Source organism: Numenius arquata, chromosome 7 (genome assembly GCF_964106895.1).
Source record: "Numenius arquata chromosome 7, bNumArq3.hap1.1, whole genome shotgun sequence".
In the NCBI taxonomy this organism is placed as follows: Eukaryota; Metazoa; Chordata; class Aves; order Charadriiformes; family Scolopacidae; genus Numenius; species Numenius arquata.
In genome coordinates this window covers 56,275,506-56,290,858 of record NC_133582.1, presented here as the reverse complement: position 1 = coordinate 56,290,858, position 15,353 = coordinate 56,275,506, and the positions used below count along the sequence as shown (strand labels likewise).

The following is a 15,353-nucleotide window of genomic DNA, read 5'->3' as shown; positions in this document are numbered from 1 at the left end:
AGCACTGTTAGCCAGCGACATATGAACTGTATGAGAAATTTCTGTGTACCCAGGATTTCTGACCAAATCAGAATTTAGATGATACTCTCTTGGTTTGGGCCAAGGCTGCCATTGTGGGGACCTTAAAGCAGGACTTAGGTCTATTTGCTGCAAACAGAGGCCATTTTTCTGGATGCAGCCACTGGCTGGCCTGGAAGCCCCTTGGATGCATTCAGCTACAACTGCTCTGGGACGGCAGGAAGTCAAGGAGGGTGTTGGGGAAAACAAGTAGCTGGACCTGAAGTTACTCCATTCCCCTGTTGTTACAGGGGGTTGGGAGACTCTAAGGAGTAGGGCTTCCAACAGGAGCCCCTGGATGAGACAAGGCAGCAGAGCAGGCATCAGAAATACCCTTCAGCAGAAGGAGCTGGAGGAAGTACTTGGAAGGCAGCAGGTCCTCCTGCTGGGCAGGTTTTGTTTTCGTCCTCGCTTAGGGCGAAACTTCCTGCAGCACTTACGTATTTTTCCTCCTCGGTAATAATTGGTCCTTTGGGTAATTTTCAGAGAACAATTGGAAATTACAGGAAAAAAAAAATTAACTAGCAAACAGACTGCCAGAAAATAGTTTGAGAAGAAAAACCTTGTAAGGTTAGTAGTACTGAAAGTCTTAGGGGAAGGAGAGAGGAAGGGAGGATGGGCAATACATGAATGATTTTTAACAGTTAATAGACATTAGCACACATTTCATACTTCAGCAGAATGCATTAGAGACACACCAACAGAGGGCTATAAACCTGGCCACAAACATATGACAGACTATAAGCAGTAATCTCACTATTAGGAATAGCAAATTTTGAATTTCTTCAGAGAAATGTTTTCTACCACAATGAAAAAAAGTCACAACACAAACCCTGAAGAGAGGTGTGCGTGTGCCTGTATGCACTTAGGATTATGGTACAGACCTACAAATCTTAGGATTTACTTAGCTGTGCTTAAACTAAATATAAACGTATCAGACTAAATTAAAAAGCAGACTGTTGACAGGAAATAAAAGTTTTTATGAGTGAACCCCACATATTTTTTCTCTGCACAAAGCATAGAAGCTTGAAGGAGAATTAGTTTGTAGACTATTCACCTATACTTTATCATCCAATGTAAACCATCTAGCAATCCAACTGAATACACTTGTAGGTCACCAGTTCTCACAGCCAGTAGAAATAAAGAAGTAACTCTCATCAAAATCCTCAGAATGTACCAAACATGAAACACCAAAATGAACAAGTCACACATCTACATGAAAAGAGTATTCACACCAACCCAAACTAATTCCAGTTCCACCTAAACAACAAGCTCTATGGTAATACTAGGAGAATAACAAATATTTACCTCCCATGCCTCTAAGAGTCATCTTCTCTTTAGATACTGATTCTGAAAATCTTCCTCAAAATGATTACTGAGGGCCTGAGCTGTTTTCTGGGGAAGATGGTGAATGACCCTCCCTTCACTCCAGCGGAGGCCCTAATTGCCTGCCTCTACTAATGAACTAATCTCAGGCACCTGGAACCAGCAGGCTCCATGCCGGGCAGGCAGGGCTCGGGTTACCCAAGAAATGCTCCAACTATATTCACACAAATCACTAGCCCTGCAGATGTGCAAATACTGCTTTTGCCATATTGCTGGAGAGATGGACATGTGTTTGCAGTGCTGTAGCACATAAAACCTGAAGATGAATTCATTGTGTTGCTTTAATCCCTTCCACAGGCCAGGTGGGCATTTGGGGAGCCAGATAAGTGTGTTGATTATCCACATTACTCATTGCATTAATCCACTTGTCTGTGTGACACAGAGTATCTCAGATGCTCACAGCATAAATATGTAGGTGGCTGGAAAAAATATATGTATTTCATGAGTGCCTGTTGTCTGTAAAATGAAACCTAATCAGGAAGTTAGCCTGAAACTTGGGCTAAAAACTAAACATGTCCAAACTTTGCTGATGCCTAGAGTTTTTAAAATTACAGTTAAAGGATCTGGAAGTCACCAGGGGATGTAAGCAAGCCTCAGGGTAAGCCTTGTGAGACAAACTACTGCACTTTTAACAAATTTTAAAAAGTTTTCACAGGCAAACAGTTCTCCGTGACCTGAGAAATTAAAGCAGGTGTCATGCAGATTTCCACCCAACCATCCACAAATTTCTTCTCTTTCCCTGGACTGATTATGCTGATAAACGTGTCAAATTGTAGGTATGTGTCTGGTTTCATTTGAGGAGCGAAAAACGATATAAACAAAACACAGTTTAGCAGGAAAATACAGGAGAGCAAGAACAGGCTCTCGTCTTGGTCTTTGACAAATTGCTGAAATAGATGGCTGTCTGGCTTTTTGGTGAGGTTCACACAGGTTGATTAGCATTAAAAAAACATTACCCTGATTTGTTCATGTGCCTAAAATATAGTGTTATTTCTCTTGATTACATAGAGAAAACCACCAAATCTTTGTATAAGGAAAGGTAGGAACATCTTCCCAAATTATCTATGTTTTGTAGAAGGGTCTGGCTTTATAGAATGGAGCTAACTCTGTCAGCTCTCATCCTTGGAAGAGTAGGCAGGAGATGGTGAATACACCGGCGTCAGACAGACGGTGTTGCTGTCACCACTTGACCCTAGGGTGCAGAGAGTAATCGTGCCACAGGCAGCAAAATATCGCCTGTGCCTCCTTTATTGAGCACTAAACTAGCACTGAGGAAAGTGAATGCTAAATCATCACAAAGGAATTTATCTACTTCTGTTCTCCATAGGGAAAATAATCGTCACAATAGCGCCCATGCATTCTTCACTTCTCCTCTCCAATCACACACACTCCCAGCAAAGGTTACAAAAAATGTGTATGCCTAGGAGCACAAAAAATACCTCCTTTGCAAATTTATCACAATTAAAGTAATTAGCGAAACTAAATTTTAAAAGGTACTTCTTAGGCATTTCAGGAAAGAATTCCTGAATTTTATGTTATGTTCACAAGGAAAGGGGATACATAGACCTCTTCAGATACCTCAAGATACTTCCTGGAATATATTACACCATTCTGTCATCATACATTAAAATGCAATAGGAAAAATGGGGGACTGTATTTAAAAAAAGGGAAGTGGTTCAATGACCCCAAACCCTGACACTTCTTGTAAAACCTCTTTTTGCTTACTCATATTTTCTTTCTTTATTTAGTCACTTATGACAAGGTCCCAGGTGATTTACCATTCCCATGACCTTCTGTATTTTCACTGAAGTGGTGACCCTAGATATTAATGTGAGTTTTGAGGCTGCCTTTTAAAGTATTTGTTCTCATTTCAGCTGTTATTGATGAGCACTCATTTTCATAAAAGTCTCTTTTTTTACGTGCTAGGTAGTCGTTCTCACTTCCCATGAACAGTGGGTTCATTTTGCAGCACGTGATGGGCTGGGGTACTCTTGGGTGCTCCCACCTGCCTTCCCACACAGCCTGAACTTGGGGTCACCTCCCCGAGCACCCAGACAGGCCTCTGAGCTGCCATCCCAAGCAACAGCGTACAGCACTGCTGATTGTCACTGGGGTTAAAAAAAACCAAAAAATATATACACCATATATATACCTGCATATATGTATACCGAGCCCAAGTGAGGATAAACAGTCTACAGTTCTAAGGCAGAAGTGTGAATTTCAGCTGAATTTATATTGCAAGGTCATTAGGAAATCTCTCTCTTGCATTCACTTTCTGTTGACGTTCTAGGATTATAAACACAGAAAATAAAAACAGAAAAAAAAGGGCTTGGGAAACCATCTTATTCAGTGGAGTGAGTGAATGCCAAGGTTTCTACTGACTTCAGCAGGGTTTCAGCCTTTGTCGTGTCAGCACAAGTCACCATCTGTTGACAAACAAAACAGAGGAGGAAACCTTCCTTTCTGCTCTGTCTCAGTCTTTTCACAGCTGCCTACCTTTCCAGAAGTGTTTGGCACTGCTTACAGCCAGCAGCAGTTATGGCAAAAAAAGATGGTCCCTAAGTGGGATCTCACATAACAATTCCTAAATTTCTAAATGATTTGTGAAAACCTATGTGAAAATTGTTCCTGTTTTCCAGGGAGCTCTGGGAATTGAGTCCTCTGTAGAAACTTGACTCACAGTTGCTCAGAGAATTTGGTACTGAGTAGTAAGGGCACCGCTTTTCACTTTCAGTGCAGTAGGAAGATTTTATTTTTATTGTGTAGGGTCATAAAGTACATATTTTAATATCACATTATGTATTCAATATATTAGAAAAACCTTTGCCTTTGTCTTTTATAAGCCTCTGCATGTGAAGCTGTCTTTCCCTCTGTCAGGAAGAACTGACAGGTTCCTTGCCATCACCTACTCTCCAGCAAAGTCAGCAGCCCACACTGTCAGTGTGAAAACATCTGTTGAATGGATTTATTGACTAGGTCTTAGGTGCGAGTTGTTGGGGTTGGGTTTTTTTCCACACTGTTTATTACAGCCCTGACCTAATGAACTTAATTTGTTGACATGTTTCCCTCAGTGTCTTACTTGATCCCATCTCACATTTCTTTCTACTGTGCTGTTTTCTTGGAAACAGGAGTTCCTGGCGCATCGGCGTGTCCACCAGTTGCAAATCTACCAGGCTCAGATGGCTACAGTTGGCATGACGGGATTAGATAAACATCGGCCGGTGTCCAGGACCCCGTCTTCCCCCACTGATTCCACATTACCTCACCCAGCCATGGACCAGCCCAGCCAGCATGTCTACACGACTGGTAGGATTCCCTAAAGACTGCTTTTAATAGGCAGGGCAAATGCGTTTGTTCATGTAGGATCAACAGATTTAAATGCCTCGAATGCCTCCTGCAGCAATGCATTCAGTTTTAGCCTTACTGTTCTCGGTTTTATGACGCCGTACTGGCATCAAGTCAACCAGTGCAGCTGATAAATCACAGGGTTAATATTCACACAGTCATAAATTATTATCATTGACTGGCTCTTGCAATATAGTAACAGGTGCATTTTTGGTGCCTTTAAGTCATTTATAGCTTTTTCTTTCATTTCCCTATCCTCTGGTTCTTTTCTCTGTGTTCTTGTTGCCTGTTTTGTAGACAGACCACCAATAAGTTGAAGAAAGACCACCAGTAAGTAGGAAGGCAATATAACTCTCAACGTCTTCATTTGAGCAGTCAGTCTGTGCTACAAGGTTGCTTTCCCTACAGAAAGTGTAAAGCTGTAGCCACGACTAGAAGATGATGTTGGCTGCAACTTTGGTGTCTTTCAGCCGTTGTGTGGAGTCCACAGAAGGAGGTTTTATGGTCAGGCCCTGGGCAATCCAGTAACTAAGAGACCACCTCCTACCCATATGGTCCAGGCTGTCCAAAGCAGAGTGATTAGGACCTCCAAAATCTTCAGTGAAAGCAAGAAAAGTGACCACAGAAAACCCAATTCATATAAAGGGTAATCTCACCTTGCAGAAGGTTCCATCTTTTTAACAGCTTGAATCTCAGTATAACATTACAGCACGGTTAGAAGCAAAGTTTCACTTACTCTGTGCACAAGAAAGGGGAAGTGAGTACTTGGAGATAGTGTTTATTCAGGTTTCTACCAGAAGTATTAATTTCTTCATATCAGTTGGCAGAACTTGCAAAGCCCTGAAAAGCCCTGAAAGCTAACACCTTGTGAGGCCATTACTGTGAATTGATGTAGGATGGAGTCCTTAACGGGCCCTATATGTGACTATGTGAGACATTGTGCTCTCGCCTTTCTCCAATTAGAATGTGAACTTGGAAAGTAAAAATTTATTATCTTAAAGAGAAAAACTGCAAAAGAAAAAGAGATATCCTTACGGTACTGCAAGTAAGTGGGTAAATGGATGCAAGATGACATTTGAAGATGAAAGACATAATTTCTTCTTCTGTAAATACACTGTCAATTTAGGAATTTCACTTGTTGGGTAACAAATATTTGGATTGTGCAGAAAGAAAGATGTTAATTCACTTTCCATGAGTTTCTGCAAAAAGACCAGCTGTGTATAGACACGATTATTAAACCTGGCCGCTGTTTTTCTAGTTATGGTTCATAGAGCCCCCAAAACATTGTAAACTCATTCTAAAAGATTCACAGGGCATACCAAAAGTGAGCTCACTGTGTGTAGGCTTCAATGTCTACGCACAGTTAAAGCAACTACAGTTCCACTAGAAAAGTTGAATGGAGTTGCAAATGTAAAGGCTACCGTTTCAGTCTTTTTGCTAAGGTTTACTGACACCTCCCTTCACAGATCCCCAGGTTGGGGACTAGAGTCCAAGGGGGTTACATATATCTGGGGACTTGTGGCATCAGTGGAAATGATTAAGAAGGAAAATGTGAAGTTGAGACAGAAGAAGAAGAGAAGGAATGAAATGAGGTAGGAAAAACACTGAAGTGAGACGGTGTCAGGAAATGGGACATAACAGGTAGAAAGGGCTCGATCTGACACAAGGAAGCCTGGCAGGTTCGGTAATGGAGATGCAGACAGTGCATGTGCAGAGCCAGGGTGTATTAAGGTCAGACAGACAGTTTAACCTTACCCCTTTAGTACATGTTACTACATGAAAAACAGCAGTGGAAAGAGAGAGAGAAGGAAAGAGAGAAAAAAATATACTGCTTATTCCAACTGAGATTCTCAGTCCTTCACTGAACTCCTCTCGCCAAATCAAAAACATCTTTTTTTGAATCCTTGTTTCTACTTTTTTAAAATAGTTTTCCCCTCCACTGCTCTTTCAAAATAATCGTCTTTTTTCATTGAAGAAAAAATCCTCCTATTTGCACTTTCTATGCAACTTTATGCTTCTGTTTCTCCAGTTTTGCTCTGTACCATCACGTCTCTTTTACATCCTCTGGGTACTGGCTGAAGAAGACACAGTGCAGTGATGTAGCTGTTTCCAATACTCTGTATCTAGCCAGTACCCCCTGGCTGATTGACCGTGTCTCAGGTCCGACAGAGCACACACCTTTGCATTCACAATGAAGCCTTTCCTTTCTGCTTGAAGAAATCCCTTTCCCTGACATGTCTCTAGGCTTATAGACTTACATCTATAACCTTTCGCACTGCAGTTTCTAAGTACATTGAAAATAGAGCTATGTTCTGTATTATGAGATTAACACCTCTGGAGTGACACTGAACACAGACTTTGTAACACCAACAGCTCAGATACAGTTTTTGTGAATAACTAGATCGATATGTGTATTATTAACATAGGTATGGTATGGTACGGTACGGTATGGTATAGAATGGCTTTATTTGTGCATAGTATTTCCTGGGTCTGGATGGTACCCTAGCATTTATTCATTGGTCAGTGGAAAGAAAATTTACATCTGTTCTTATACAGCCTTTCCAAACCACTTTGGATGAAAGCCCTGAGCAACCTGCTCTGATCACAACTCTGACCTGCTCTGAGAAGAGGGTTGGACTAGAGACCTCTGGAGGTTCCTGCCGACCTGAGCTATCCTGTGGTTCTGTGATTTGCTCCCTTAAGAGAGCACAGGATGCAACCAGTCATTGTCCACAGCAGTTACAACACTACCATTTTTAAAAGAATGGAGAGAAAGAATGGGTGGGGGGTAAAGGGAGAAAATTCTAGTAAAGCATGAAGGGAGGTCAAATTCAGACCTTGGAAATTAAAGTAAAAAACCTCCCTGCCTTGAATTATTTCTTATTGGTTGGGTTTTTTTGTTGTTGTTTGGTTGGTTGGTTGGTTGGGTTTTTTTGAGGGGGGGATGCGGGGGTGGGTGTTTGGTTTGGTTTTGGTTTTGGTTTCGTGGTTTTGTTTTTTTTGGGGGTGTTTTGTTTGGTTTTGTTTTTTTTCTTTCCTATTTAAAGACAGTATATTCTTGGAAGAGAAAAAAAATAGAAGGAAAACTGTTGTGGCAGAACATTACACGGGGATCAAATTGAGCCTGTATTTTCGTGAGTCATGAGAGAAAATGCTCTTAGCCAAATATCTGAAGGAAATCAGAATGGTGGTGGTTGTGAGCGAGCGATGCAATATATACACAATATATGCCCAAGATAATGAGTTAAAGATGGAAAAAAATATAAAATCTACTTGATGTTCACTTCAATGGTTTACAGAATATTTGACATTATTTAGTTCAGATCTTTCTTCTGAATAATTTATTAGATATTGTTCTCTTGAGTTTTCTTATTGGTACTGCTGTCCTCCAGCACATTTCACCTCCTTCAAAACATGCTGTTAGCCAACATTTTTTAGGTCTCTTGCTCTCCCCCCTCTTTAAAATATTATTAAAAGAAGATGACCCAAATAAAGTATTTTGGAAAAGAATGTTAGGGATTCCCCACCAAGAAGACCTTGATTTTCTGACTTAATCCAAATTCAGTTTCTTTTGTCCTGTGCCCTCTATCATTATATGGTTCAGTGGTGCCACCACTCCAGTCTGTCATCAGGGCCACATTCTGACCTCAGTAATATTGGTGTAAATCCAGAATAAATCCACCAGTCTCAGTGGAGCTGCTCAGATTTACACAAGGAATCTGAGAGCAAAATCTGGCTCTAGGCTGTTCTGGAGAGACAGAATAACCATCTTTTATTAATATTTCACAGCAGTCTGCAATTGAAAACAGTTGTCTCCCTCTCTCTCTTTTTTTTTTGTGGGGGTGAGGAGATTATTGGCTGAATCCTGTTAGGGAAATCCTACGGGCTATTTTTAGCAGTAAGCTCTACTGCTGCATTGTGGTATTGCACATGTGCTGTATGACCAGCAGCCACACATCTGAATTACTTGCACATCCTAAATCAATTTAGATGCTTGCAATAAATGAAAACATATATTTTAGTCTTTTATTAAGTCAATTAATCCTGCTAGAAATAAATTTTGCACTCAGTGGTGTGAATATCTGACTATTTGAAAGTTTGAAGCAGATGCTTCTGCCATACAATGCTGACCTGACCTGAATAAACCGATTTTTGATTCAGACAAAATAATTCATGTACAATAAAATTACCTTTTCAGTTAAATTCAATTTTAGGAAAAATACTAATGCACTGAGAAAGGGATGTTTATCTCTATGTCAACCAGAGGAGGCATCCTGAATACACAGTTTCAGAATTTCACTTCAAAACCACTGTTTAGTTGCAGCTCTGATATAGGTCATCAGAAAGTATCATTATTACATAGCATCTTGATTCTGTATAATAATAAAAAAATATATATTTTACTTTGATTAGCTGCAGTTTGGAGCATGCAGACCTAAGCCTGTAGGGAGCATTGATAATTAGAATAAAATATTCAAGTGTTTTCATTCAAATCCATTGGATATAACTGTGTATCCTACCTAAGAGCTTCTGAAAGTCTTGATGCATTTACATTTAGCATCTAAACACCCTCTCTGTTGGACAGGGGGATGGCAGGAAAAGTTCTCTTATCTAATACTATAATGACAACTGGCAAACTGTACAATCTGGCTATGCAACAGATTATAGAAATTAAAACCTTGGGTGCCAGGAAAAGGAAAGCAAGGTATATGAGCATGCTCTTATTTGTGTGCATAATTGTTATTTCAAATAACTTATAAGACCTGATGATAAAGCAGCAAAGCTTATAAATGGTACAGTGCAAATAACTGCAGAAAAAGGAAATTATTAACAGCTTTGACAATGCCAACAAAGGTTTTAAGCTGCATTAGTTTATTAGCTCCAGATTTTCACTTGCTCTTTCTTTTCTTTAAAAGAAAACAAACCAAGAAGTAAATACAAGAATTTATTGCTAATAAACTCTTTTGTTCGTTAGCTAATCATTTAGCATAAACTTCATCATGCTGCAAATAGGTATTATTGTTCCATTCTCCTTATGTTAAACATAATTACTGTATTATCATTTTGGCTTAAACAGCAAGATCCCAAAGGATCGATTCCAAAGTGCATGAGCTAAGAAATATGGCAGCATAAATATTTCTAGAGCAGCATAATTTCTGGCAAGCTTCTAACTGAATTATCTCAGAACCCTAACTTTGCATTGCCCACAATGTATACAGACTCTTATTCAGGAAAATTTTTAAACACTTTATTAAAGTTCAATATCCATTCAAGAAATTTGCTGAATAAGGGCGGTATTGAGCATGTTGTTGAATCTGGACTTTAATTTTGTATTTTCTTCACTGGCTGACTTTTTAGTAGCAGGCTAACACAATTTTCCCAGAACTGTGTTGGCATCTGCAGTAGTGGTGGCACTAAAGAGGTTTTGAATGCCAAGTTTTGCAGCTTGGAGAAATTGTTAATTTGAGTCCCTTTCAACTGTAAGGGGAAGAAAACTCCAAACGTTTCCCAAATGAAAATGGTTCACAGGGGTAAGGAAAATATCTTTTGTTCCAGACATTTCCAAGGGAAATGCAAAACAACAAGTAAATAAATAAAATAATTTTTCAATGTTTCAGACTTGTTTTGAAAGCCTTGAAGATTGAGTTTAGTTTGAGCGTACTTGCTAAAATTTCTCTTTTGCTCCCAATACACAACTACAAAGCAGTATGATATTGATAGCTGTTCCGAATGAAGTTATTCTGTCCTTGAATAAATGAGTGTAGAAAATTCAAAAGGAACCTTGCATCGCACACTAACAACAGGATTTGGTCCTAGTTGAGTAGTGAGTGGAACTTTTTAATGGAAAAGGACTCTGGCTGCCACTGCTTCAACTCTAGAAACTTTTATCTGGTATGTTTTGAGATCTGGAATTAATCTATTTTAGAATTTTTAATTTATTTTAGAAGGTTTTTCTGAATGATTTTCCTTACACTGCTCTAAATATGTAACCTTTTTTTGTGTTATATATGTTAACAGCCTTAACTGACCTTACCCACTAGAGAAAGAGAAAACAAGTGCTTCAGTAACAGGACTGATTTTTTTTGGTCATAAAATCTTTAACAATACACCACCCACTTTCCTTTCTTCTTCTTAGTTAACTGTATTAGTATCATTCCTTGAAAATTCATTTTTGCCTTATCAATATCACATGATGTACCTTTGAAGTCAAAATTCAGAGTCTCCCAGAGGAAAGGGGAATTAAGACCCAGTGTTTTCATCTTGCTCTAACTATCAAATAAAATCCAGTTGTGCTACAGTATGCATGACATGGAACGATATAACGTGCATTTGTTTCACCTGCTGTTTCTTATTGTGCTTTGTGCTGCAGGTGTTGTGTATGACAGTCTGATGCTGAAGCACCAGTGCATGTGTGGCAACTACGCTAATCACCCCGAGCACGCTGGAAGGATCCAAAGCATCTGGTCAAGGCTGCAAGAAACTGGGTTGCTGAACAAGTGTGAGGTAATAAAAAATAAAAACCAGGTACTTGACTTGTTAAAGTAAATGGCGTATTTATTAAATCCTAAATCTGTCTTACTTCTATCATAAGAGAGCAATTTGTCTTAGGAATTATTTCGACTGACAATATTAAAACTAACAATATTAAAACGCATTTTTGGAAAGCACACTTCCAAACAGAAAACAAAGCCTTTACACAATGAAAGTCATTTATTCACATGCATCAGACGTGACTGTGTTCCTCACCTTGGTATAGGAAGGTACACAAGCAGTAGTCAAACAGCAAGTGCAGACCTTTCAACAGCAGTTCTTAACTTTTTCAAGCAGCTAAGGATTTTACTTCTGTAGTAACATAGAACGCTGCTTTTTTTTTTTTAATGTAGTTTGTATCACTCCATAAGCACATTGCATTTTGTCTTATTTCAGACTCTAAAGTCTGTTTTCACAGCATTTTCATTTGCCTGGTGTACAATGGGTACCAAGTCAAAACCTGAGACATTCTAGACAATATCAGACCAAGTGGGGAACTTTCTTCTACTTTGATTTCTCTCACAAAATTGTGTATTAAAACATCATGCTTAAATCAAATATGGGCTCTGAGGTTCACATGTAACTTGAGTTACTGAAAAAACAAGCCTTTTCCTACCATTCACTGCTTCCCATGAGTTGTGCAGCACTGTCAACTCCTGCAGAAGCCCGCGACAGTTGAGGGTGCTTAATGCAATGCAGCACAAGCTAACAAAGCTCAACAAAAATTTGCTTATGTTTTGCAGGATCCTAAAATTGCCAGGGCTCTTACACTCTGTTTTCTTTGATTGCTTTTCTTTATACACTTAGGTTTTTACAAAGCCAAAGGAACGGATACAATAGGTCCCTTAGATTAGCTATTAGTGGTTGTCCACAAAGATTTTCTGCAGGTAGCCCTGTATACTGGGCAGTGAGGTATCGCACGCACTATGAATGCATTTGTCGTATACACTCATCTAACTAGATGGCAGCACTCTAACAGGCTAATGTTTTTTTTAGCTTGGATAATTTTTTCAATCTTCAAGAAGACTTTCTTTCAGCAAGGCCCTGAAGGCCACATATCACACGAGTGGTTTCCTTGATGGGATCATGTACTTAAGGAGTAAATCAAACATGCAGCTGAATGCTTTACTAAAACAAGGCCTAGTTACCTTGATGACTCAGTGTCCCGGTTTGAAGCAAAACCGAACCAATTTTCTGTTCTGTAATTTTACATGTTAGCTAGGCCTCTTCTAACTCTCAAAAATTAACGATATATTGTGGAGAAAACTGCTCGTTCTCAGAATGGTAAGACCAATGTTTGTGCTACATGCCAAGGAATGGTGTGCAGAGAACTTATGAAGTTAAAGACAGCTTTATATTTGATGATGCAATCTGTCCTAATTCTCTAGCACTTGCTTGACATCAAACACGTCCTTAAATCAGCTCACTTTCCAAAAGAAAGAAGGATGTGGTGATTTGCTTAATTGGTGCTTTGATTCTTTAGAAAAGTTATTCAGCTGAATATCTGACTCGTATCACCAAAGGAGTAGTTACTGCATCATTCAAGGAATAACAGGCCACCGTTCAGCTGCATTCTGGAATATACCACACTGAGGATGCAGAGCTAAAGCATCATGGGCAACTCCACTGTTTCTTTTACTGAATTCCAAATGCCCCCTCATGGACATTATTATTTATCAATATAATTTCCCACAGTTTCTGTCAGAAGGACTGGGGGGGGAGTCACTAATGAGGTTTTGCCATGTGCACTGCCTCATGCTATAAGGGCAGCTTCAGAACAGCAATCTGCAACAGCCTCTTAGGAAATCCTCTGCAGTAACCATGACCCTTCATTTTTTTTTCCTTTTGCTGAAACAATAGTCCCACAAGAGGGCTGCAGTCCCACTCTTTGTCTTATGAGGAGTTTCAGGATCAAAGCTAATTCGGTTAGAGGTAGCTTAGATCTTGTTACCTTGCAATATGTGTATCCTTAGCCAGTGGGCCCTCCCTATTTTCTTAATCTACCAAGAAACTCTTATGAAAATCATAGAATTATAGAATTGTCTAAGTTTCAGGGGACCTTTAAGATCATCGAGTCCAACCACAAACCTAACACTGCCGAAAACATCAGTAAACCATGTCCCTCAGCACCACGTCTACCCATCTTTTAAATACCTCCAGGGATGGTAATCCCACCACTTCCCCGGGCAGCCTGTTCTAATGTTTGATAACCCTTTCTTTGAATAAATTTTTCCTAATATCCATCCTAAATCTCCCCTGGTGCAACCTGAGACCATTTCATTTTATCTTGTCTCTTTTTATTTGGGAGAAGAGACCAACCCTCACGTCACTACTACCTCCTTTCAGGTAGTTGTAGATAGTGATAAGGTCTCCCCTCAGCCTCCTTTTCTCCAGACTAAACAACCCCAGCTCCCTCAGCCGCTCCTCATAAGACTTGTGCTCTAGACCCCTCACTAGCTTCATTGCCTTTCTCTGGATGCAATCCAGAACACCAATGTCCTTCTATGTCTATACAATCTTTGTTACCTACACAGGGAGTAAAATGGGGTTCCTAAATCATGTGATGTGGATTGATCCCTCACGCTGCTCAATAGCCTTGGAGAGAGATGACTGGTCAAGTGCACAGAGAACCACCGTCTCTAAAGGGGCATGGAATGATAGAAGTCATATATACTGGGCTGACACTATGCTTGCTGCAGTTAATAGATTAATCTAGGTAGATTAATCTAGACTTAATCTATTACCTATATATATTGCTCATATTGCCCCTATATTTAGCATATTTAAAATATAAAATGGTAAAATCATAACAAAATTTGACTGGGGTACTCAAATCTGTGCCTTCACTACAAAATAAAATGTGCCTGGGGCTGTTCTCCACCACCGCAGCCAACTGGCATGGAAAGGTCCATGTTCATACTACCAGGAATGCTCCCTGGCCCCTGCCAGTGACCAAACCATGTCTGGGAGGTTTTTGGGAGAGTGCTAGTTGCTGCTCAGCCAAAATGGTGTGAAGGACCTCTTTAGCAATTTAATAGTACAGATGATCGTGTTCCTCTGCCTGGGAATGTTTCCTGGCACTGCTTAATTTACTGCTGCAGACACAGCCAAAAGGACTTGCTTCTCCAGACTGTTTTTTTGTCTTTCTAGCCATAGATATTTGAGCTCTAGAGTTATTCAAACAACAGTTTAGAGGATTTTTGCTAAATTGGGAAACTAGTTCTAGCTTTTGGATTTTTTTTTAATTTGCATTACACTTCCAAATAGATAGGTTACTTCCCCCATCGGCTTCCCCAAGACAAAAGAGGAACACATCCAGATCATGGCCAGCCCTGGAGAGTGGGGTTTGAGAGACCAGTCCCTGACTGAGTCCAGGGCAAGAGTGGAGTAATTTCCCCCTGTAGTGGACTTTTTTATGGTCCTGGTATTTATGTGTTGGGAAAATAAAATTCAGATTCAATATTTTTGCATTAGGTTAAAAGTTTCATGTGTGTTCATTGGAACACCTATTCTGTGTTTGGTAAAGGCTGACAGATGTAGAACAGTTATCCAATACAGCACCAGAATAAGGCAGCTAAAAGATGCAAAGATTGGCATAAAAACATCCATTATCTTCTGATTTTTTTTGCAATTTTGTCTTGATAAAGAGCAATGCATAGTTGCCCTACCTTCGGGACCGAAAAAATAAAAAAAGGGCTGAATTATGTTTTGGTAGTGGTGTCTGCTTTCTACTTGTTCTAGGGAGAGGAAGTATTTACATAACTCCTTTGGGGCAATAATTTATGCACACATGACTGACATTAGGCTACACTGATCAGCACAGCTTTAGAAAAGAAGAACACAGACACGGTCCCACTTTTTGCCCCCAACTCTACTTCCTGTAGGGACTGTGGTCCAGCAACATTTTTCTTTTCAGGCTGGAATTTGATCTGAATTTTGGTAGTTTTCTGGATTAGGGAGACATCTTATACCTCCTGCTGCCCACATCTCATGGGCTGAAGGGGAGAGAAGGAAAGAATTTAAAGATTTAAAAA

At 39.7% G+C, this 15,353-nt stretch overlaps 1 protein-coding gene across 1 annotated transcript in view; it reads left to right on the top strand.

Moving 5' to 3' along the window:
- The window catches only part of HDAC9 (histone deacetylase 9), a 230,515-nt gene that overhangs the window by 82,250 nt on the left and 132,912 nt on the right, over window positions 1-15,353 (top strand). Inside the window, exons 12-13 of the mRNA XM_074150909.1 lie at window positions 4,572-4,749; window positions 11,159-11,292. Coding sequence (XP_074007010.1) covers window positions 4,572-4,749; window positions 11,159-11,292 — 312 coding nt within the window. The remainder of the gene's footprint in view (window positions 1-4,571; window positions 4,750-11,158; window positions 11,293-15,353) is intronic.